The sequence below is a fragment of the Pleurodeles waltl genome, chromosome 12 (genome assembly GCF_031143425.1).
Source record: "Pleurodeles waltl isolate 20211129_DDA chromosome 12, aPleWal1.hap1.20221129, whole genome shotgun sequence".
In the NCBI taxonomy this organism is placed as follows: Eukaryota; Metazoa; Chordata; class Amphibia; order Caudata; family Salamandridae; genus Pleurodeles; species Pleurodeles waltl.
In genome coordinates, this window is record NC_090451.1 from 560984013 (window position 1) to 561009525 (window position 25513).

At 46.8% G+C, this 25513-nt stretch overlaps 1 protein-coding gene across 4 annotated transcripts in view; it reads left to right on the forward strand.

The window, feature by feature from the left end:
- The window catches only part of ZDHHC1 (zinc finger DHHC-type containing 1), a 698520-nt gene that overhangs the window by 387348 nt on the left and 285659 nt on the right, over positions 1 to 25513 (forward strand). For all 4 annotated transcript variants that reach the window (XM_069217653.1, XM_069217652.1, XM_069217654.1 and 1 more), the window contains one exon: positions 12949 to 13022. In XM_069217653.1, coding sequence (XP_069073754.1) covers positions 12949 to 13022 — 74 coding nt within the window. The remainder of the gene's footprint in view (positions 1 to 12948; positions 13023 to 25513) is intronic.

Sequence of the window (25513 nt, forward strand, 5' to 3'; positions counted from 1 at the left end):
CAGCGGACTGGATTTAATCTTGTAGGTCTCTCACTGCAGAGGCCAAATGTGAGATAATAGAGGGCAATCCTGAAAACCACAGGAGGCCGCTGCCCCTAAGAGACAAAAGGTCTTCCTTTTACCCATGTTAACACACACAACTCTAATTAAAAAGGGGTTACCTGCCCGAGGGTCCATGTGCCATTACAGTACCATGACCCCTGCCGTGCTACACTAAGACACACTCAAACCATTTACACAAATACTCCAGAATGGAGTCCAGTAGTTGCCAAGGACTAAGGGACCCCACCTTTGGAAGGGAACCCAAGCACAGAGGACCACCAAGAAGATCCTCCCCGTAACAACATACAGTGTGCAAATGTGCAATAAACAGTCAAAAGACAATAAAAAGCTAAAAACCCAACCCTATAAAATAAACATGAATGCATAGGACAATGATTCAACTGGCGCACTCCGTGTGCAATGTAGGGCAAAGTTCTATCCTAAATAAAGTGCAAATGCAGTCACCAGCAACAAGACCCCTCAAGGCTGGAGGATGAGTTCCCACTCGGGTCCTAAACATAGGTACAGTAAAATTGAGCAATTAAACAATATGTAATCAAAGTTCCACGTTGCAATCTCCACGAGGGACAAAATCCCTCTGCAAGAGCTGGACAGTACAATAGAAGGCAGAGAGCAACAAAACCAGTTCAATAGCAAGCTCAAGCCCTACTGAAGTGCAGACAGTCACAGGAAGCCAGTTCGTAATAAAAAAAACGGCGAGACCATTCAAAGCCCTTCCTTCAGAAATTGAAAATACTTTGGACGAGAGAACAAGGCCCACTAATCGAGGAAAGTGCTCAAGTCTTAAGCCGAAAAAAGTCTTTTACCTTGAATCAGATGTAAATAAGTTTGAAAGGGCACTGAACGGCAAGGCCAAGAGGGGTGGCCCTGCCTCTTTCAGCGCTGACAAAGCTCAGGACAGCCCGCCTGCAGTGAGGAGCGTCAAGGGACAGAGGAGCGACGGAGGAGGTAAGTGATTTTTGTTTTTCTAATTAAATGTTTATTCCCTCCCTCCAACCCCCCCTTGCACCTCCTTGCCCCGTCCCTTTCGCGGCCCACGAAGCGCTACTGCAGCCACTCCACCTCACAAAACATCAGCACTTATGGGACAGCAAGTCCCTAGTCCAAAGCAGCCTTCTCCTGGAGCGTTTCGCACCGCAGGAGGTTAGGTGGCGCTTATCAAGCTTGTGGTGCAAGGTAAACTTGGCAGCCACTCTGCCTCAAAAGACAGCAGCACTTATGGGACAGCGTGCCCCTAGTCCAAAGCAGCCTTCTCCTTGAGCATCACCTCAGTTTTCCTTGTTTAGTTGTTAAAATGTACTTAGAAATGCACCATTTGCCATATATTTTTTCAAAAGGGCATTGGAGGTGAATAGGCAAGCCCTATATAATTGGTGGTTAAATTCTATCTGGATTTGACCAGACTTCTTAGCCCACTTTAGTTACAAACTCCATTTGAAACAATGGCTCAAGTAAACTACAGATTTGACTGTGTGCTCACGAGAGGCAAAATACTACTTATGATTAAAACGTCAGTATCAATCATGTTCCTATTGCCAGAGTTTCCTAGTGCCAAGTGTTGACCCATTCATACCACCATAACTGCTGTTCACCGTTAAGAGCTGACCATCTAATTCTTGCCAAATTGTGTGTTGCTCGGTCCTAAGCAAAATGTTCTGGGTTGTGACGCAAACCTAGATCAATTGTAATGGCCTGACCTGGTTTAGCATCAAAGGGAATTGCCAGGCAACACTAGTCACCAAAGAGGGGGAAATCAGTTGTTATCATAAATTCCTATGTGTTACATATGTACCTTAATTAACATATGTACCATCTAACACCGCTTTCCCATCTGCAGCTTTTTCATGTATAAAGTGTATTTGTGAATACTACTGAATAGCCTTTTTCGTCCGCCATCCATCAATGAGTTCACTGGCATGCACGTCCCTGTAAATCTTTTTTTTTTTTTTTTTTTAAATCTTTCCAACAACGCAGCACTGCCATTTTTAGGTTGAAGCCTACCAGACAGTCTTGTTTGCTAAAGACATCTTAGTGATATTTAGAAAGTTGACCTAGAAATGCATTCTGCCCATTGCTTACCATTGACTTTGTGGTTTGTAACTCATATTATCTGGCTTTCTATTTGCTTGCTTTATTTGCTTTAAGCTGTCCAGCTTGAGTTTGTCCCTCCCATTGCCCAAACCTTGTTTACTGTATTTTTCCACAAACTTGCTTTCTGTAAACAGGCCTCTAAGTCTTGTTCTTATCTTGTCATGTTTACTGTACATTCAGAGACTGAGATCAAATGTCAGGCTTTCTCTTCCAGGGAGTTTGGCGTTTATTTTTTTTCTCTGACTTCAGAGTGAAATAATTTGTGCGACAATCCTGCTCAGTGCCCATGTAAGAGGAGAGGGTGTATTATGTTCTTTTTTTGTAACACACAGCAAAAAAATGAACTGTACTGATGTTTCAGAATATGTCAGAATTAGTACAAATTAAGTACCTTTTTTGTAATTCTGAAGTTTGGTGGAAACATTTGAGTACGATAAAAACACATCAATACACTAGGTGATGAAGTTTGCACAAATCGTTTGTATGCAGTTAAATCATATTTTGGTGCAAATGTAATAATCATTTCAGTTGAAAATGTGTTGTCTGTAATGGCAGTGTGCTACCACACCATGTATACTCCACACTACTCCACTCTATGCCCTTCTACTCTGTGCCATGCCACTCCATTCTACGCCCCTCCACACCACACTACGAAATGTCACTCTAAGGCACTCTGTGACAGGCCCCAGCGCTCGCTTCCACGGCACTCCAATCTATGCCTCTCACTTCACAACAAAACACACCACTGCACTATACACCCCTCCACTCCACCTACCCCATTCCTCTCCAGTCCACCCAATCCACTCAAATCTATCCCACTCCACTCTACCCTATTCTACCCCACCCTACTCCACCCCACTTCACTCTAATCTAGCCCACTCCAACCTACCCCACCCCAATTTACCCACTCCAACTCACCCCAATCTACCTCACACCACTCCAATCTACCCACTTCACTTTTCCCTGTTCTAACCCATTCTACCCCAACTCACTCTACACCACTCCACTGTACGCCACTCCACTCCAGTTTAGCCCACTCCAGTCTACTCCACTCCAACTACCCCACTCAGTCTAACCCAGTCAACCCCACTCCACCCTAGCCTACCGCACTCCACCCGAATCTACCACACTCTTGTCTAGTCTACACAAGTCTCTTCCTCTCCACTCTACCTCAGTCTACCCCACTCCAATGTACCCCAATCCAAGCCACTCTAATCTACCCAACTCTATTCCAATCTACCTGACTCCACTCCAGTCTACCCCACTCCTCTCTACTCTGCTCCACTTCAATATACCCCAGTCCAATTTACCCCGCTCTGTTCCAATTTAGCTCTTCCAAGTCTAATCTACCCCACTCTACCTCACTCCAATTTTCCACTATCTGCCCCACTCCAATCTGCCACAATCTACCCCACTCTACTCCAGTTTACCTTACTTCACTTTCCCACACTTCTCTACCTCATTCCAATCTACCCTAATTCAAATTACTCCAGTCAGCTCCACCCCACTCCAGTGTACCCCACTCTATAACACTCTGACCCAGTCTACCCCACCCTACTCTACCCTACTCCACCCACCCCATGTCAATGTACTCAACTATAAACTATCCCACTCCGATCATCTCTCTTCAGTTTACCCCACTCCAAGCTGCCCTACACCATTACAAGCTACCCTACTCTAATCCACCAAAGCTGTGCCACTCCCCCCACTCTAATCTATCCCACTACACTCAAGTCCAACCTATTCCACTCCATTCTTCCTCAGTCTATCTCATTCCACTCCAACCTACCCACACATCAATCTACCCACTCTAGTCCTCTCAATTAACCCCCCTCAACTCTCCTCCAATCTACCACACTCCATATCAATCTACCCTTCTCCTCTTATCTGCAATCTGCCACATGCCTCTCAAATCTTACTCACTCCAGTCCAATCTAACCTACTTCAGTCCTCCTCACTTCACCCCACTTTAATCTACTCTACCCCACTCTAATCTACTCTACCTCATTCCACCTCAAATTTACCCTAGTCAGTCTACCCCATCCAATCTGCCCACTCCAGTCTACCTAAATCTACTTCACTTCAGCCTACTCTGCGCCACTCCAATCTTCCCACCCAATCCTAGTCTACCCCACTTAACTCTACCTGACCCCAATTTACCTCACCCCAATTTGGCCACTGCCACTCTGTCGAGTTCCACTTCAACCTACTCCACTCCAACCTATTCCACTCCAATCTTTCCCGTTCCAAACTACCCCACTCTTATCTCACTCCAGTCTACCCACACCACCCTAATGAACCCTTCTCTATTCCAATCTTCCCCCACTCCAATCTAATCTACCCCAATCCACTGCACTCTACTCTTCCCTAATCTGCCCGCTCCACTCCAGTCTACCCCCACCCTACTCTAGTCTACCTCACATCACCAATCTACTCCACTCTATCCCAGTTAAATCTACCCCACTCCAATGTACCCCATTCAACTTCACTCAAATCTACCCCACTTCAGTATACCCTACTAATCTAAGCACGACCACTCCAATCTACCCCACTCCACTCTACCCAAATCTACCCCACTTCCTCATTCTTTCTACCCACCCACATCTACCCTACTCCAATCTACCCCAATACAGTCTCGCCACTCCAATATATCCATCTTCTCCACTCCAGTCTACTCCACTCCACCTCAATGTATCCCACTCCGCTCCAGTCTACCCTACTCCACTTCAGTCTACCCCACTCCACTCTGATCTACCCCACTCCAGTCTACCCCACTTCAGTCTACCCCACTGCATTTCAATCTACTGTATTCTAATTCACACTCCTGCATGAGAGGAGGTGCCCCTCCAAACCCCAGACTCCATTCCCTGGGCTTTGTGAGTTCGGGGAAGCCATTTTAAGGTATGTAGTGGACACTGGTCAACACGAGTAGTCCAACTACATAATGGCTTCACCGAACCTAGGCATGTGTGGTATCAAACGTTTTGAAATAATGCAACTACACCAATTCCAGTGTTAGTTGCATGATACCATGTACTCTGGGTGTTCCTTAGAGGATCCCCCAGATCTGCCTGTACAGCCTTGCAGGGTCTGCATGCTAGCCCACGCTGCGCTGTCCCTAGACACTGTTCTGCTCTCCTCCTGCTGATGAGCCTAACTCAAGCAAGGGAAGACAGAACATAGGACTTCTTGTACAGTAGATGTGTGACCACCTCTCACTTTCAAAATGGGTGTCTGGGCTGGGCTGGGATGGGGTGGCCTCTCACCGCCACCAGACTACTTGGGAGAACGTGGGCACTTGCTGCAGCTACTGGAAAGGAACCGCTGGGCACTGTGACTGTTGCTGTTACCAAGGCTCGTTGACTTTTCATCCAAGAGATCTTTGAGCTCCAAGAAGCCCCAGCCTCAAGCACTCTGCAACTCCAAGAACAGCATCCACACTGCAACTCCTGCGACGTGGTATTCCTTCTTTGCTGTACTGCTGAGGCCACCTTGCGACTCCCTGTGTCTGCTGCCAGTGGGTCATTCATGGGGGCTCCAACGATTCTTTCTGCCCTGCCTGCGTACTGAGGGTCAGCCCTGACTTCCCTCCAAGGGACGAGTCTCTTGGACCTTGCTGGTCCACGCAAACCTGAAAACCTCTCAGCAACTCCTTTTGCGTTTGCCAATGGTTGTTGGTGGTCCTGCTGACCGGTGACCCTCCTGCAATCTGGCAATTGACGTGGGACAACCCGAGGGTGACTCCAAAGATCTTCCTGCATCTCCTGAACTCCGCAGCTGAACTTCTTCCTTCACCGACCTGCAGGAACTTCACCTCTAGGAGGGTGGGCATTGCCTACCTGCACCACCTGGTCTGGACCATGACCCCTTATTTTTCAAGTTCTTCCTGTCCGGAATCTGTCCTTGGGTTCCACCGACCTGGTCCATGGGTCACAACAGCAGCTGAACAAACGAGGCTCCCAATGACGCCAACAAAGGTTTCTGATGTCACTTCACCCCTATGCACCTAGGCTCCCTGGTGTAGTTACTCCACTCTTCTGGGTATTCACAAGTGGGGGCACTATCCACCCTTCCTTGTGCCAGCTGGTTTTTGGTGTTTTGGGAAGGGTCCAGAATCCTAAAAACTCTAACCACGACTTTCTCTATGTTAGCCTATGGGACGACAAAGAACCACTCTGCACCCAGGCGCTGAGGACACTACTGGTACTTACCTTGGGTGTTTTCATAACTACTTAGCTTCTTGACATACTCACCTTGGCTCGGTACTCCTTTCGCATTCCATTTATTGAGTATATGATTTGTCCCCTTCATTGGGCCTTATGTATTTCTATGCTTTTCCTGCTTGTTGCTAAGTATTTTTGTTGTGTGTAGTAATCTCTGAGTGGAGATATACCAAAGTTAGGTTAGTACTAGTGTTATAATAAAGGCTACATTTTTTTGTAACACTTGGTGTGGTTATTTCTTGTTTGAGAATTACTGACTGATTACTGTGGTATTGCAAGTGCTTTACACTCCTCCTGGTTAGGGTTTAGCTGCTCTTCACAGCTACCCCTAGGGAGCTTTTGCTATCCGGACACGTAAACACTATCAATAATGGTTGCCTGGACTCAGTATAGGGTACCATGCCGTAAGTGTACACCATAAACTGAGCCAGCTTCCTACAGAAAGTTCCTGGAAAACCTGGCAGGCCTTATGATAGAGGTGGAAAATTGCCCAAGATCACATATGGGGTATAAGAGGTGGAGCTTAACCCGGGCCCTGAGAAAGAGGTCTTATGGTTTTGTATGAGCTTACCCAGGAAGGTGATTACATCAGAATGACGAGTATAACCGTTTTGGGTTGTAAACATTTAATATCAAGAGAATGGTTTTGTCGGGGAGGGCGGGTAAGACCGCCCCTTTATATGAGGAGTTTGTCTCCATCTTGACCAATTGGCAGCCTAATGTCAGAGATAATAGAATACATAGGCATGCCTTGGCCCACCCAACCGGTGATGTTATTGCGGAGAGAAAAATTGAACAGAACCGTTAAGTAAAGGTGCGGTCTTGACTGACCAGGTTTCCTGGAAGGCCAGGATAGGATAGTTCTTGACCTTCTGCTCGAGCCCTGCTCCGTTCCATAAAAGGAACTGAGTTGATCAGCTGGGCACACCCAAGCAATGGGCAGACACCACCCCCTTTTTCAGGGCCAGAACCTCATCGCCCCTGTGGGGCGGGGGGTGGCGGGGGTGTAGTCACTCTCACTCTCCCTCCTCAAGAGTACCAAGGGCCTCACATTTTTTTTTTTTTAGAGATAGTAAGAGGAGGAACGGGATCGCAGAAACCCCCCTTGTTGGGCCTTAGCGAGCACTTGATTGGCATGGGGGGGCAGTGTAGCTGGGTGGTCTTGTGAAGGGCACCTGATCTGGACTATAAAATAACCCAAATGGCTACAGCCCAATGTCTGTGGAAGTGCCCTCCACCCTCTTGAAGGAAGCCACTATTATCCCATCTGTCCTGTTGTTAATAAAAGTCACCACTATGCAATAGGCATAGCAATCCCACCCAGCCCAACCCACTCTTCCTATCATATTTGTCTGGGAGTAGATGGGTGAATGGTTATATTTCGTCATGAGAAGGAAGAGCAGGATGGACCTGAAGGTCTGTCACACTCAAGTAACATTGTCACCAGTCTCATCCCTCCTGCTGATCTCTGAAAGACCCATATTATCTCTTCAATGTTGCAAAATCGATTTCGGTTCCTCCTTTTGTACGTATTTGCCATGATTGGAATGCTGAACTTCTTGATCAGAAGATATAGAATCTGTATCTGACGTCTGATTTCCACTGTGATGATGGATGTGTTTAGACTTCTCCACTGCCAAAGCTTTTACCACAGACTACTCTGCTAGCAGCCAAACATCAGATGTTGTCATTAAACTGATAGCAGCACAAGGAGATGCCTGCTTGGATCTGCTTTTTATTATAAGACTCCCATCTGCATCAGAGGAGCCAGTGAGAGGTAAATGCCACAGTTTCTCAACCCCCTTCTTCAATCAAATGATGAACAATTTACAAAAACAACTTTTCTCTATATAAAAGTGCCAAATCTCAAGAAAAGATAGAAAATTACCAATCTATTTGCTCTCTTTTTGGGTAATCAGAAATCTTTTTACATTACAGGAACCCACCAACCTAATGTAGGTCCTGTATTCTGACTCGTACAATAAGAATGGTGAACATGTAAGAAAAGCCATTTCATATGTTATACCACTGTCTTTATAGTCCGCGCACCAACTGGAGTGCGCCGGAACTAATCTCATTGTTTATACTGGACTGCGCACCTACTCTCCCCTCACCACAGCCCATCTTGTTTCACTTCGTTTTGAGACTGCACACCAGCTCTATAGAGCTTTGCTATATCTCTAGGTTTCAGTGATACTTTCTTTCAGCCAAACTGTTTCAGCCTATTTAGCTTTATCCCCAAACCCTGCAGGAACCATATGAATCCAAACATGTCACAACTGATACAGCGTTCTTGATCTATCCCTTTTTTCGGAGAACCGCCTCTTGTATATGTGCCAGTTTTGTCTCAGACAATGGGTTTGGACAAGGGATTGCCTGTGAATGCAGACTCGCCTTTACAGTGTTACATAGGCGCTGAAAGTGAATGACCAATAAAGATGCCTTTAAATTATGTTTTTATCTTGTCACATTTGCCATGTGCTCAAATACAAGGGTCAGTGCCAGGCTATGTCTTCTAACAAAATGCTACCTGTTACTGTATAGTGACAAGACCTTGTCAGTTGAACTGTGTAACAATATTGCTTGGGTGCAGGGATTGGGAACGAAAAGACAGTTGGATGTAATTCTTTTTCTAACACACATCAAATTTTAAATACCTATAAATGAACTGTAAACATACTTCAAAATACATCCGCAGCAAGAAAAGCAAAACTGAGGCACATTTGTAATTCTGGAGTGTGATAGAAACAATGTTATAATAGGATCAAAACGACTCAAGACACTTTAGTTGAGATTTACAAATGATAAATCTTAGCTTATACCTGTTTTCCACAGATTCTCACTCTCCCCTTCATAGTTTTAGCAATAAAACTGTATGTCTGTGCAAATTTAATGGCCATGTCAATGGGAAATGTGCTGTTTGTAAATGACATTGCGCTACCACGACATGTTTTGATAATATATTTGCAAAAGTGTGTTCTAAAATGCACCACCCAACATGTTACCATTCTGCTGCTGAATTGGTGAGGCTAATTTGCTAAATGTCTTCCTTGTATGATGCTTGTATTTTTTACAAACCCCATGGCTTCTTTGATGTAATATTGATGGCAGCACGTTTACTCTGAAAATGATTACAGCACCTCTGCAGAGTTATGAATGGAACAAGGAATGGGACATTGCAGTAACGCTCATGAGGGGCAGCAGTGTTGGCCTTGCTTACATTTAAACATAGGTGCCATCAATGGGTCCAACAGAAGTAAACTAATCTACTGCTTCAATCGGAGAGGAACATTAGAGCAAGACTACAACTTACCATATGTTCCCCGAAGTAGATGGAGGAGTCCCCTTTCATGTGGAATAAGTTCAGCCTCACAAGATTAGGGCTGGGAAATAGAATGTTAATGAAGCCCAGAACATATTATTTTCTTTTGTATGAGGAATCATCATCACCTGTCTCCATGGTGCAGTAGCAACTGGGTTTACTTGATCCACCCTCTGTTACGGCCTCTACATTGGTCTGTCGCACTTCTACAGTTAAAATGTAACCCTTGATTGCAAACACAGCAGCTGCTTTACATAAATCTGTTTACCTGAAACCACGCGAAAGGAGATTTTAATTATAATCTTAAACCTGATTCCTGTAGTGCCTTTTACTAACATATTTTTAGGTTTCTGTTTCTCAGAATATTCACTACAAATGCATTTGTTAGACAAAATGCCAAGCACAAGATTCACTAAGTCACCTGTTACATGCAACAATTAGGTTGGTGGTACAGGAATATGCTGGGATCCACAAAACTCCTGCCACCAGTGTTTCCCCACCTGTCCTGATAAAAATGCTACCCCACTTGAGTGCCCGTACCTGTGCCTGCGTCAGGAATGGATTCCCCATACCCCCTGCCCCCCCCCTCCCCCGGCCAACAGTTGCCCTCATGTAAGGATCAACATTGAATGTTGTGTGAGCTATTCCTGTTGCAGGCACTAGGCCTACCCACACAAGTGAGGTACCATTTTTATCGGGAGACTTGGGGGGGAATGCTGGGTGGAAGGAAGTTTGCAGCTCCTCTAAGATTCCAGAACTTTGCAGCACCGAAATCTGAGGGAAAAGTGTTATTTTTTTGCCAAATATTGAGGTTTGCAAAGGATTCTGGGTAACATAACCTAGTGAGAGCCCCACAAGTCACCCCATTCTGAATTCCCCTAGCTGTCTAGTTTCCAAAAATATATTGGTTTGCTAGGTTTCCCTAGGTACCGGCTGAGCTAGAGGCCACAATCCACAACTAGGCACTTTGCAAAAAACACATCTGTTTTCTTTGGAAAAATGTGATGTGTCCACGTTGTGTTTTGGGTAGTTTTCTGTCGCGGGCACTAGACTTACGCACACAAGTGAGGTACCATTTTTATCGGGAGGTTTGGGGGAATGCTGGTTGGAAGGAAGTTTACAGCTCCTCTAAGCTTCCAGAACTTTGCAGCACCGAAATCTGAGGGAAAAGTGTTTTTTTGCCACATTTTGAGGTTTGCAAAGGATTCTGGGTAACAGAATCTGGTGAGAACCCCACAAGTCACCCCATCCTGGATTCCCCCAGGTGTCTTGGTTTAAAAAATGCACAGGTTTGGTAGGTTTCCCTAGGTGCCAGCTGTGCTAGAGGCCAAAATCCACAGCTAGGCACTTTCCAAAAAACACGTCCGATTTCAATGTAAAAATGTGATGTGTCCATGTTGCATTTCCTGTTACGGGCATTAGGCCTACCCACGCAAGTGCGGTACCATTTTTATTGGAAGACTTGGGGAACACAGAATAGCAGAACACGTGTTATTGCCCCTTGTCTTTCTCTACATTTTTTCCTTCCAAATGTAAGACAGTGTGTAAAAAAGACGTCTATTTGAGAAATGCCCTGTAATTCACATGCTAGAATAGGCACCCTAGAATTCAGAGATGTGCAAATAACCACTGCTTCTCAACACCTTATCTTGTGCCCATTTTGGAAATACAAAGGTTTCCTTGATACCTATTTTTTACTCTTTATATTTCACCAAATAAATTGCTGTATACCCGGTATAGAATGAAAACCCATTGCAAGGTGCAGCTCCTTTATCAGCTCTGGGTACCGAGGGTTCTTAATGAACCTATAAGCTCTATATATCCCCGCGGCCAGAAGAGTCAAGTAGACGTAACAGTATATTACTTTTGAAAATATGACATCTCAGGAAAAAGTTACATGGTAAAACGTGGAGAAAAATGGCTGTTTTTTACCTCAATTTCAATATATGTTTTTATTTCAGCTGTTATTTTCTGTCGGAAAATCTTGTAGGATCTACACAAATGACCCCTTACTGAATTCAGACTGGTGTCTACTTTTCAGAAATGTTTAGCTGTCCTGGATCCAGCATTGGTTTCATACCCATTTCTGTCACTAACTGGAAGGAGGCTAAAAGCACAAAAAATAATAAAAAATGGAGTATGTCCCAGTAAATTGCCAAAATTGTGTTGAAAAATGTGGTTTTCCGATTCAAGTCTGCCTATTCCTGAAAGCTGGGACGATGGTGATTTTAGCACTGCATACCCTTTGTTGATGCCATTTTCAGGGAAAACACCACATGCTTTCTTCTGCATTCCTTTTTTCCCATTTGTCTGAAAAAAACATGCTTTGCTGTATTTTGGCTAATTTCTTGGTCTCCTCCAGGGGAACCCACAAACTCTGGGAACCTTTAGAATTCCTAGGATGTTTGGAAAACAGGACACAAATTTGGCATGGATAGCTTATTGGGACAAAAAGTTATGATAGCCTAAGTGCAAGCTACCCCAAATAGCCAAAAAAGGGCTCAGCACAGGGGGGAAGGCCCAGCAGTTAAGGGGTTAATGAATAGGGCTTTTTTTTTCACATATTACATCTTTTACAAACCACTACATTAGTACCCCAATCCTTGAATAGGTCTCTCTTGGTCTCTACAAAAACATAAGTACTAGATCGTTGCTGTTAATTTCTTAATCCTTGTCTAAGACATTTAGGCAGATTTCCTTTATTGACAACTCTAGGAGCAATGCCTCTGTTGAGGTTATCCTTTATAACGTAGGGCTATAGAAGGAGAAGCAGCAAGCTGGTGATTTAGCTTTTCTTTAAGCAAGCAAGTTCAAACTCTCACGTTCTTAAACTTGTTTTTAATTTGTTTTAGTAGTTTATGATGCCAGAACATGACACATTTCAGTTACAGTCAAAGATGCCAAATTGTCAGCGAGGACCTGTCCCATTAGAAGTCATTTTAAATCCTTCTACTACATAATCTTACTATGAACCCACTGTACTAAGACATGGAGGCTTTTGTTTCGGTAACCTAACATTGTTAATTCTTTTTTTCTTTGTTTCTTATCCTTGTATGTTGTGTTTCATATCACTGACATTTCTAATTGGTCAAACTCTGTTGGTAAATGTAAAGTTGCACATTGATTTTTTTCCTGTAGCTCAGCGAGGCTGTAGCATCTGAGATTCACACTTCAACAGCCAACGTTCTTCGCAATGGAAATAAAATATTTGAAGAATTTACATTAAACCATTTTTCTTGCACATTTTAGAATGCTGGAAGCCTGATGTTCTCGAACCAGGACTTACAAGTCAAGAACTCGTCTTCGGTTACCTTAAGAAAAGAGTGAGTAAAATGATCCCTTGTGAATACTCCATGTTTATTCCATTTATAGCTTCTCACGTATCTATTTGATTGTGCTTTGTATGAGTTTTGATTGGCTGCTGCTTTGGCTGAGTGTAATGGTCATCTGGGGAGGGAAGTTTAATATCTCACATTATCACTATAACTGTAGCAGGGTCTGTGGGTTACACGACAAAGATGAGGCCTGATCGCACATTAGGCACTCGCCCCTTGGGGATTCTCTGAAATTGTGCAATCTGAAGCATGATCTGACTGTTGTAGGAAATATTTTGGATAGGTCTGAGAATGATATCCCTCCCTTCTTGGGTCCCACTGGGGACAGTAAGATTGACTTTATATTAATTACAGTTGTACATTTGTCTCTCCTTATAGACTATAAAACCATCCTAAAATGTAATAGCATCTGTAATCCCCTTGCTTTCCAGCTAATCTGTCATCCCAGAAATAAGACAAAGGAGCCTGCCGAGGAGCTAATCTTTTCTAAAAATAAGGGCTTAAGACAGAAATGGCTGAAAGTAAATCAGTTGGCATTTAACCAAACAATTTTAATAGAGAGCTTACAGTCAGTTTTAACTTGTTTAAAATATGACGTTGCGACCGCAGACATATTAGAAAGGTACCAAAACGTATGTAGAACAGTGGCAATTCACCTATTGATTACCAAAGGGGGGCGGTGGTTGTAAACCGCATGGGTGGTTTAATAAGGCTTGCACCAGCACTCATAATCGCTTGAAAAAAACCTTGAAGGCTATTCCCCGCATTGTAGATCATGTACGAACAGCAAGAGCAGATTACAGGATGACCTTAGAAGTTAGGAAAAGAGAAATTCGGTCTAAAGCCTGGGATGATTTCATCTGTGCCGCAAATACAGGAGAATCAGCAAAATTCTGGTCAGTAGTGAATCATAGCTATTTCACTGATCCAGACTCCCCCAAGGGAGCAGAATAGGTGACCCACTATACGTGTGTCAAGACACCAGTACCTCATATACCACAGATGTTATGCTTAAAACATCAATGCTTGCCAAGGATAGTTTTAATAACATGACCCTTATCCTGGTGAGTAAATTTGTAACTGCTATGGAACACAGCAGAGTACTCCAGGGGAGCGCAACAGGATCAGATGGTGTCCCAATCGATTTCTTTAAATCAAACATAGGACTTTGGGGACTCCCGTTACCTAACGTTCTGAGGTGCGCAGTTGCTGGTTACATACCAGCTGCAATAGAGGACTTCAATAATTTTCCCAATTTTTAAGAAAGGTGATAGATCTCGCCCATCCTGTTACAGACCTAGCTCCTTGATAGATTCCAGCTCAAAAATATGGGGAAAGTTATTCTATCGCACCTTGAAACCTTGGCTATTGAAAACAACCTATTATCAGAAGCACAATTCGGAATCAGGGCAGGCATCTGGACAGTTGATTAGGTCTTAAATCTTTATCTTATTGCGAGGAAGTACGTTTTAGCTTTAAAAAAAAAAAAAGGCATCTTAGAGATGACCTTACTAGCATTTTTGATTTGGTGAACATGGTTAAATTGAGGCAGATCATGGAAAACATGGGTGTAGCTCGGGACCTTCTAGACTCAATTAAGTGCCTACACCAGGACCTCACAGTTACAATCCGATACCGCCAACAAGCTGAGGTGACAACTCACATAGATGCAAAGAGGGGCGTGAGACAGGGATGTATTCTGGCCACCCCTTTTTTTTCTTTTATATATCAACAGGATCAGTAAGCATCTAATAGACACAAGCAGGGATATGCTTAAGATGGAGGAGTCCCACATTCCAATTTTGCTATACATGGATGACACAGTCTTAATGGCCTTCACCGTGAATGGTTTACAGACATTATTGGACTCATTCCTGTCTTTTATGGTTTCATTAGACCTAAAGGTAAATTTGGCTAAAACATACACCATGACTTGTGAGAGCTCATGCACCAACGCTAAGACCTTTTTATGAAGGGGAAAATGCATAGAGAAGGTAAATTCCTTCAATTATTTGGGTATCACCTTTAGTGCAACTTTTAGTAGGAAAAAGCTAATCTCAGCAAAAACTCAAATACTGGGAAGGAATACAGAGGCAATCTTTAGGTTTGCCAAGAAATTGAAAAGTAAACCCATTGCTGAGATGCTTAGACTATATAGGAGGAACTGTGTATCTGCTGGGCTCTATGGGGCAGGTGTTCAGGGTCATTCATGCCCTCCAACATTCAGAAAACAACTTTGCTTGTAGATTATTGGGGTTACCTAAATGCACAGCTACTATCATTGTTCATGAGGAACTTGGTCTCCTCTACATTGAGGATCAAATAAAGGTAGCACCGCTCTTGCTCTGGATTAGGAGTTGATGTCATGCCTTCTTGATTGTTTATCCGTAGATGGTGCCAACGATATCCCATGAATCGCCTCTCTATGGAAAACCTGCAGGGACATAGACATAGTGGACGTCACGACAGACCCACAAACATGTAATTTGAACACCAAATCATTAAGTCTGTGTTTTTAGAAAAATATAGGGATTCTAGGTTAAAAGCCACATTAGTAATGGAAACGATAGCAAATTATGTGTTGGTATCGTCAACCAGCTCCCTAGAACCATACCTAACCTGGGTAGGAAACCCATATCATCGGTATCTTTTAACTCTGTTCCGACTGAACAAAATACATTAAAGTAGCCTTTCCATCGCAGGAAGCATGTTATGGCATACTCCGCCCCCCTGTGCAATAATAACAACAGTTTCGAGCAGAGTACGAGCCATTTTTATTAGGGTCGAGCCTGCGTCGCATGCGCTTGCGGAAGCGTATCGCTAGCGAGACACTTTAGGAATTAGAAAAGGGCTCGGAGTCCTGTCCACGTCATGTCAGTGTCTTTCATTGGTTCGTGGGCTTGCCGGTTAAAATCTGCTTGCTTTCATTAGTGGAAGGTACGCATATGTCATGCCTTTTCCGGTGGTTAGCCCTCCTCGAGCGCAGCAACCAAGTACATAAAACATGCGAGGCTCGCTGTTTCCCGTCAGGTTTGTGGACTACTTCTTCACTATTTTCGCAGCGCGATCTCGCTGGGCAGAAGTTGAGCACTTTGCATAATATCGACCCTCTTACACAGTTAATTGCACTTTTGCCAGTTACGTACATAATTGCACTTTTGCTGATACGTTCATTACGAGTGAACTGTAGCAGTGCGATCGCGCTGTTTTTTTCTCTTAATGTGGCAAGAAAAATCCGGTTGAGAGTTTACAAGTGGTCATAGCTGTAACTCGGACAGATGCGAGACCCTAGTGCATTGCAAATGCTTGTTTTATTTTGTCAGTTATTCACTGTGCCCAGACATTCATTCCTAATCCCAATATGGTGACATTGTAGATCGAGGAGTTAAAAAATGGGCCTTGATTTTTTGCAGAAATGATCAACTATAGAACTTTGCTCAGCAGTTTTACATTTTCTTACAACGGCCATGAAAATTTAGAAACGCTGTGAAGATATATTGGTGTTGTAGTCCCAGAGTGTCTGCCTATTTTAACAGACTATGCCTTTTTTAATATTGATCTTAGCCTTTGTGTAGTTTATATATTTTATCTGTATTTGTTGCTTTTATGTCAATAACCGCCGAATAAAGTTTTTTTGATTTGATTTGATTTGATTGATTGAGTGTTTAATGTTTGAGATGAAGTTGTGAGCAGTCGTGGCCCATTGGTGTTACATGCAGATGGTTGTTTAACTTTGGGAGACCATATGTCATCAACAATACTTTAGGCTGTGGTTTTAGGTTGAAAACATCGCTAGTATTACTTAAGAAGAGCAGAATGAAATAAAAGTTTACCTGATTTTGTTTTCTTTCGATAATTCGCTCCCTTACAAAGGCGATAAGTTTTACTCCTAGGGTTATGGTCATATCCAATCTGTTTTTCAATTTTCGGTTGAAGCGATTGCAAAATGTGTCTGTATTTTGGATCAAATAGAATAGACAAAAAAACACCATGGAAACAGTGAAAGAAAGGAAGTAATGGTGCAACCCATTTGGGAGCAGGGGAAACACATCTATGTCTTTTGCTTGTGTTTTACTTAGGGGATGCGAATTCTTCATAAAGGGGTATGATGAGCTTGTAATTGGTGAAATATGCTGTATATCCGACATGTATCTGTATATCTAAAATAGCACCAACTTAGATTTTGACATAGCCTGACATCTTGTTGAAAATCTTTAAAGGACTAAGGCCCTCATTACAACCCTGGCGGTTGGTGTTTATAGTGGCGGTAATACCGCCAACAGGCTGGCAGTAAAAAAAAATGGGATCACGACCACGGCAGAAACCGCCAACACAGAAAGCCACTTTAACACTCCGACCGCCACGGCGATAGCAACAAACACCGCAGCGGTAACTGGCAACAGACAGGCGGAGGACAATGTACCGCCCACCACATCACAACCTGCGAATCCGCCAGCTTTTCCGGGTGGTACCAGCGCCATCAAAAGCACGGCGGAAACAGAAAACAGAAGGGAAACCACTCACCTCTCGACACTCAACGAAGAACCAGGACGCCATGGAGCCCGAGCTGCAGGTCCTCCCTGTGCTGGTCTACCTCCTCATACACAAGGAATATCAAAGACAGCGGAGACGACCACTCTGAGTACTGCACCTAGCACACAGGGGATGGGGGGAGGAAAAAGAGAGTGACACACACGCAACACCCCCACCCCCACCTCCACCTCCACCCACAACACCATACACACAAACACATGCATCAACATTACATTTACACTCCGTAACCCCCTGGAAGAACGCAAGAACAAAAGGAATAGAGTGAAATAAGTGATATTTTTGAAATATGCAGATATACGTAACGAATAGAAAAACACTATATACAAATATTTACAGTATGTACAGAAGGCCGTACACTGTCCTTTGCAAATATCCGTGGCTCACTGGGTCAAAAATCATGGGCCAAACCCACACTTGACTCCTGCCTCAATACAGAGAGAACACTGAAGGGGCATCAGGTCGAAAACACACAGGCACCTCAAGAGGATGGGGTAGGGGGGGCACTTCAGCCGGAAGATGGTACTACGCCACTGCTTCTCGAGGGGGCTCCATGCCCACAGCGATGTCCTGGGGAGTGCAAAGCCACAGTCTCTCAAGTGGGTGCTTTGCCCACTGCTTGGTCCTGGGGAGTGCAAAGCCACAGTCTCTCTAGTGGGTGGTTTGCCCACTGCTTGGTCCTGGGGAGAGCAAGGCCACAGTCTCTCAAATGGGTGCTTTGCACACTGCTTGGTCCTGGTGGGAAGCTCCAGGCCATCTCGTGCAGCCTCGGACCGAAGCACACTGGGGCTGCTGCTGATGGTAGTGGTCCTACTGTCAGCGGTGTAGGTGGCGGTGCTTGCGGAGGGGATTTTGGCAGTGCTGTCCGTGGTGCAGGTGCTGCCAGTGGTGGAGGGAGGCACCAGCCCGTCTCCTGCAACTTCGGACAGCTGCCCGCTGGGGATGCTGCTGCTGACAGTAGTGGTGGCAGCGGCGGGGCAGGTGGCGGTGCTGGCCGCAGTACAGGTGGCAGGGCTGTTGGTTCTGATGGTGGACACCAGGCCCCCACCTGGGGCCTCTGAGGCTTGAAGTGCCTTGGCTTGGCTTTTCTGACCCTACCTCACCTTGTCATATGCTGCTGGGACCTTGGCTCTGGCAGCTGGAGTTTTGGAGGTGGTCTTGCTGAGTGGGTCGTGCTTCTTGGCCTTGCTGCATGCTGGCCCCTTCTTCACCTTGGGAGGTGGCAGAATGGTTTGGTCCTTTGCAGGGGTCCGTGGCACACTGCCTGGCATGACCGGTGCCCCCTTTGATCCTCTGGGAGTTGCAGGTACCACTGCAGAAGCCGACTTGGTGGTTGAGGTGCTGGCCTGGGATCTGGACACCCTGGCCCGAGGGGAAGGACGGAGGGTGGAGGGGTAGGGAACAGGCCAATGTTTGCCAGGAAAATCTTTTTTAGACACATTGGGACTGGAAGATGGGTGAGGATTTGGGAGTGGAGGAAGAGGGAGTGGTTGTAGGAGGTGTCTTTATGCTGAGTTTGGGTGAAGGTGCATGGGCTGGATGCTCTTGTGAGGTGGATGGCTGTTGGGTGGGTGGGTGCTTGTGTTTGTGTACTTTGGGAGGAGGGGTCACAGACACACTGGGAGGGGACACAGGACGTGTACATGGTTGTGGGGGTGGTGACTGCTCGTGAGGGGTGTTTTGTGATGGGCATGCTGGTGATGGAGGTAGTGGATGAAGATGTAGTGCGTGCAGGTGTGAGTGTAGACACTACTGGGAGGGAGGTGGACGAGGAGGAGGAGGGGGACACAGTGAGGCAGTGGATGTTGGTGTGTTTGCCTGGGCATGGTGGTTGTGTGAGTGCCTGTGAGATGAAGTGTGTTGCTTATGTTTGCCTGAGCCACTTTTGTGTGTTGATTTGGGTGAATGCTGGTCTGAAGGTGTGCTTCGGATAGGCTGGGGTTGAGGGGATTGGGTCTGGGTAGAGGAAATTGGAGGGAGGAGGCCAGACGCAGGGACAAAGGCTGCCGTCAGTGCTGAGGCCAGAGCCTGAAATGCTCTCTGTTGGGCCGCCACGCCAGAATGAATGCCCTCCAGGTATGAATTTGTTTGTTGCAAATGCCTCTCAACACCCTGGATGGCATTCAGTATGGTTGACTGCCCAACAGAGAGGGATCTCTGGAGGTCAATAGCCTCCTCACTGAGGGCAGCAGGGCTGACTGGGGCAGGACCTGAGGTGCCTGGGGCGAAGGAGATGCCCAGCCTCCTGGGTGAGCGGGCACGGCAAACATGCTGAGGGGCTGCTGGGAGGGCAGTGCTGGTAGAGGGGGGTGACGGCTGTACCTGTTGTTGGTGCGGGCACAGAGGTGTCTGCCGCCGCCTGGGAGCTTCCATCGGAGGAGGAGTTGCTGTCTGTGGTGTCCCCGTCGTGGTGCTCTCCTCGCCCTCCGTCCCACTGGTGCCCTCACCCTCGGTGGATTCGGCCTCCAGGCCCATGTGGGATGCAGCTCCCTTTGTCGCTGATGCCTCTGCTCCTCCACCAGATGATGCTAATGCACGCAAGGACAGGGTGACAAAACAAAAAGGGGAGGGGGGAGACAGAGGATACACTTGGTCAATGCCAGCAACACCACTGCCGTTGGCGTACACAACACACAGGAGACAGCCCTATGCACTCGGCCATGCCCACCCATTTCCTAAGTCAGTCACCAGCCCATGGGGTACAATGCCTAACGCCAGCATCTGCACACCAGAAACCCACAGGACCCTGCCCAGTAGTAGATGGCCACTATTGGGATAGGAGTGCGCCAGAGCCTGCCCAACAAGGGACCTACCCTGCCATGATCGCCCTGGCCTAGGGGCACCAACTGCCCACTTCCCCCACCCAGCTACCTCCTAACACGCGCAAAGTGAGCTTTCAGAATCTGTGCTCACCCCCTTGTGTCTGCTGTGATACCCTCATGCGCCCATTCAACTCTGGATAGGCCACCACCAGGATGTGGAACATCAGGGGGGTCAGGGTGCGATGGGCACCCCTTTCTTGTTGGGAGGCCAGCCCAAGCTGGGCCTCTACCGTCTTCTTTGACCAGCGGCGCAGTTCCTCCTGTCTCTTGCAGCACTGGGTGCTCTGCCTGTGAAAGACCCCCAGGGTCCGCACCTCCTTGATGATGGCACACCAAATACCCTTTTTCTGGTGGGCGCTCACCTGGATGGAAAAGACAGCAGAAAAGGAAATTATTAACCCGTTCGGACTGTCAGACTCATTGGCCACCAGTTCCCATTCATCCCCTGACGCACGTACACTGACGACCTTACATGCTGCACTCCGGCCCGGACGCCTCAGCACCCCCCAACATGTGGCTTACATCCACAGCAGTCCATACATTCATGGCCCATGCATCATGGTCACAGTGTACTCACCTGTTTGTATAGAGGACCGTAGAATAACATGTACTGGGGTGGGACCCCATCCACCAGTTTCTCCAACTCTTCTGCAGTGAAGGCAGGGGCCCTTTCCCCAGACACTTGAGCCATTGCCGCTTCCAGACACAAGTCACAGCAGCACTTGCAGTGTAGGTCCTCTCCCGTTGAAGGTCAGGTAGCAAGTGAGGGATGAGATAGAAAATGGCAGTCATGCCACGGTGTCGCGTACAGTCACCGCAGGCGTATATTGCCATTGGCTTCTGGTACCCAAAGGGCCCAATGATAACCAATGCGAAGTTGCGCGGCGGTCATCGACCGCCTACCACGACGGCGCACAACGCCAGCGCAGTTACCTCATTTCCACTTGTCCCTCCTCACAGGTCAGGCATCTGCCATTTCAGGGGGCCACAGGGCATGGCACCTAACTGCATCACAGCAGTCATTGGCACGGCAACTGATTCTAGGATTCACATTTTGTTTCTGTAAAGTAAAAAAAAAGCATTAGTGTAATAAATGTGGGAATATGACCCTCTGCTCACCGTTCTCTTCCATAGGCTCCAACCGCTGAGGCTGCATATGGGATGGCGATATCCTCCGGTGTACAGACCCCTGGTGGACCTTGCAACAATGGAGGACTGACACATTATCATTGCCTACAGACTTGATCGTGCCACAGTCCAGAAACTGTGTGCCCAATTGGAGCCAGACCTGATGTCAGCTATCCGTCAGCCCACCGGTATCCCCCCTCTAGTTCAAATCCTGTCAGTGCTCCATTTCCTGGCAAGTGGTTCCTTCCAAACAGTGACTATGGCATCAGGGATGTCTCAGCCAATGTTCTCTAACGTGTTGACCAGAGTGTTGTCAGCCCTGCTGAAACGCATGCACAGCTACATCGTGTTCCCCCAGGTGGAGGATTTGGCCATAGTTAAAGCTGACTTTTATTCCCTGGGACATATCCCAACATCATAGGTGCCATTTAATGGTGCACTTGTGGCATTTGTCACCCCCCCACCCCACCTCCATCCCACCCGCAGAGAAATGAGCAAGTTTTCAGGAATAGAAAAAGCTATCACTTGATGAATGTGCAGATGGTGTGTTTGACGGACCAGTACATCTCCCATGTGAATGCCAAGTATCCTGGCTGTGTGCATGACGCCTTTATCTTGAGGAATAGCAGCATCCCATATGTGATGGGCCAACTCCAGAGGCACCAGGTGTGGCTAATAGGTGAGTCCAAGGTCCCCAAACAGTATGAGTAGGTGTCTGGGTATGGGGTTGTCCCTAAGGGTTAGTGTGTGTCTAACAGGTATCCCTCGATATTTGCAGTGACTCTGGTTACCCCAACCTCTCTTGGCTACTAAACCCAGTGAGGAATGCCAGGACAAGGGCAGAGAAACATTACAATGAGGCACATGGGCGTACAAGGAGGATTATAGAATGGACCTTCGGCCTCCTGAAGGCCAGATTCCGGTGCCTCCATCTGACTGGTGGCTCCCTGTACTACTCACCCAAGAAGGTGTGCCAGATCATGGTTGTCTGTTGCATGTTGCACAACCTGGCCTTGAGACGCCAGGTGCCCTTTCTACAGGAGGATGAGCCTGGAGATGGTCTTGTGGCAGAGGGGGGGGAGGGGGGGCTGTGGACAGAGAGGAAGAAGAGGCAGAGGAAGAATATGTTGACAACAGGAGCAACATTATTCTGCAATACTTCCAGTGACACACAGGTAAGACATTGTACGTTCATATTACATTTGAGTTAACTGTTGGACATTGTACAAGACAGCCTCTTACCCTATGTCTCTCACCACTGACTTTACCCTTTGCCACCTTTATTTTCAGATCCCTGTGCCCCACTCTGGTTCCTGCTATGTGTACTGCTGCCCACTACAGGTCATACCAATATATATATATATATATATATATATATATATATATATATATATATATATTTGGACATATGGATTTAAATGTTTACAGCTTGTTAAACTAATACATATTGCAATCAATTGACAGACTTCGTACTTGTATTTGATCCAAGGGTGTTTATTTCAGTGCTCATAAGTAGAGGGGGATGTGCAATGGGCAGGGGTGATGGTTGAGGAAGGTCCAGTTAGAGTCAAGTCTCTTGGTATCACAGGTGCATTGTCCAAGGGGGCATAGGAAGGGGAGTAATGGCAGTTCAAGGTGGACAGGGTGACATAGTGGGACAGAAGGGTGACAATCAGGAGAGTCTTAATTCCTGGCAGGGTTCTCAGCAATGTTCTCTCTTCTGCCTGGATCACAGGGACCGTTTGCAGGGTGGTTCTCCTTCTGCAGGGGGTGGGGTGCTAGTGGCCTGTTGGTCCTGTGGCAGCGCCTCCTGTCCACTAGCGCCGGCGGAGGTGGAGGGCTGTTCATCTGTGTGGCTAGTGTCAGGGGCCCGTTGTTGTGCCACTGCCTCCCTCATGGACTTGGCAATGTCACCCAGCACCCCAGCAATGGTGACCAGGATGGTGTAGATGTTTGTTAAGTCATCCCTGATCCCTAGGTACTTTCCCTCCTGCAGCCACTGGGTCTCCTGCAGCTTGGCCAGTATCTGGCCCATGGTTTCCTGGGAATGGTGGTATACTCCCAGGATGTTGGAGAGAGACTTGCGGAGAGTGGGTTCCCTGGGCCTGTCCTCCCCCTGTCACACAGCAGTCCTCCCAGCTTCCCTGTTGTCCTGTGCTTCTGTCCCCTGAACCGTGTGCCCACTGAACCCAGGTCCCTGATCGTCCTGTGTTGGTGGGGTTGCCTGGGGTCCTTGTAGTGGTGGACACACTGCTGATTGACGTGTCCTGGGGAGAGTGGCATGGGCCTGCTGGGTGGGTGCTGTGCTGGTGTTTCCTGAGGTGGGAGGCTCTGTGGTGGGTTGGGACTGTGGCAGGGGAATCGACTGTCCAGAGGTCCCTGATGGGCCAGGTTGGTCATCCTGATCCAGGCGTACAGAGTTGCTGTCATCACTGTGGACCTCTTCAGGGAGTGGACTGGTTGTAGCTGGCACCTCCACTCCTGTGACGTTGAGTAGGGGTCCTGTGAGGATGCAAATGCAGTGTTAGTGTATCTGCGTGTGCCATCGTGTGCATGGGTGTGTTTCCCTGTATGATTGTGATGTGCCTTTCAGTTTGGCCTTGTGTTCGTGGTGGTTTTTGTGGGCTGAGTGAATCTCTGTGATGCGTTTCCATGCAGGTCTGTGATGGGGTTCATGCATAGGTGTTGCATGCAGGGCTTGGTATTAGGATGGGTGGGTTGTGATGGTGGGGCATATGTGAGGGGGTGGAGTGATGGGGGTGAGGGTAGGGGTAGAAGTTTGTGATCCCATGCAGGTAGGGTGGGGGATGAAGTAGTAAAGATTTGACTTACCAGAGTCCAGTCCTCCTGCTACTCCGAGGCCCTCAGGATGCATGATCGCCAAGACTTGCTCCTCCCATGTTGTTAGTTGTGAGGGATGAGGTGGGGGTCCACCGCCAGTCCTTTGTACTGCTACCTGGTGTCTTGCTACCACGGAACACACCTTCCCCCGTAGGTCGTTCCACCTCTTCCTGATGTCATCCCTTGTTCTTGGGTGCTGTCCCACGGCGTTGACCCTGTCCACGATTCTCCGCCATAGCTCCATCTTCCTTGCAATGGACGTCTGCTGCACCTGTGATCCGAATAGCTGTGGCTCTACCCGGATGATTTCCTCCACCATGACCCTTAGCTCCTCCTCAGAAAACCTGGGGTGTCTTTGGGGTGCCAAGGATGTGGTGTGAGTGGTAGGTGTGGGATGATGTGATGTGATGTGTTGTGGTGTGAGGTGCGTGGATGGTGTATGGGTGATGGTGTTCTGTGCCTCTGATTGAGTGGGTGCTCCTGCCTTGTCTCTCTCTCTCAGTTGTCAAATCCTTGGGGTCGTAAAGGGTTGTGGGTAATGTGGGTGTGTGTTTTATAGTGGTGTGAGTGTGCGGGTGTGGTGTGTGTATATGAGTCAGGTGTGTGTATTTTGAACTGTCCAATGTGGTGGCGTTTTTTAAGTGTGTGTGTACCGCCAGTGGTTTACCGCAGTTGAAAGACCACCGCAGTGATTCTTAGGTCGTGATACTGTGGTGTGTCCCTGTTGGCGTAACGGTGTGGGTTTTGGTACCGTCAGTTTATTACTGACCTTTGGTGTGACTGACTTGTGTGGGTGTTTGTGTTGTGGCGGATTTTTCTGTGTGGTTCATAATACCCATAGCGGATTTCCGCTGCGGTCACGGTATGTTGGCGGCTGTCAGCACAGTGGTAGGCGGGCATTTACTGCCACATTGTAATTAGGGCCTAAATGTATCTAATTTGGAACTTTATCTTGGATAAGAAGAACTCGTACTCAAGGGTGGCATATAATATTTTACATGTGTAGGTTGATGAAATAGAGCTTTGTCTTTCTTGACAATGGTTTAGTTCAAAAGAATGATGTCCACTGGATTTAGCACCTCTTAGTTCCTGCAATGATTTTCTGCAGTTGCTAAAATTATGAAATTGGTGGTGACT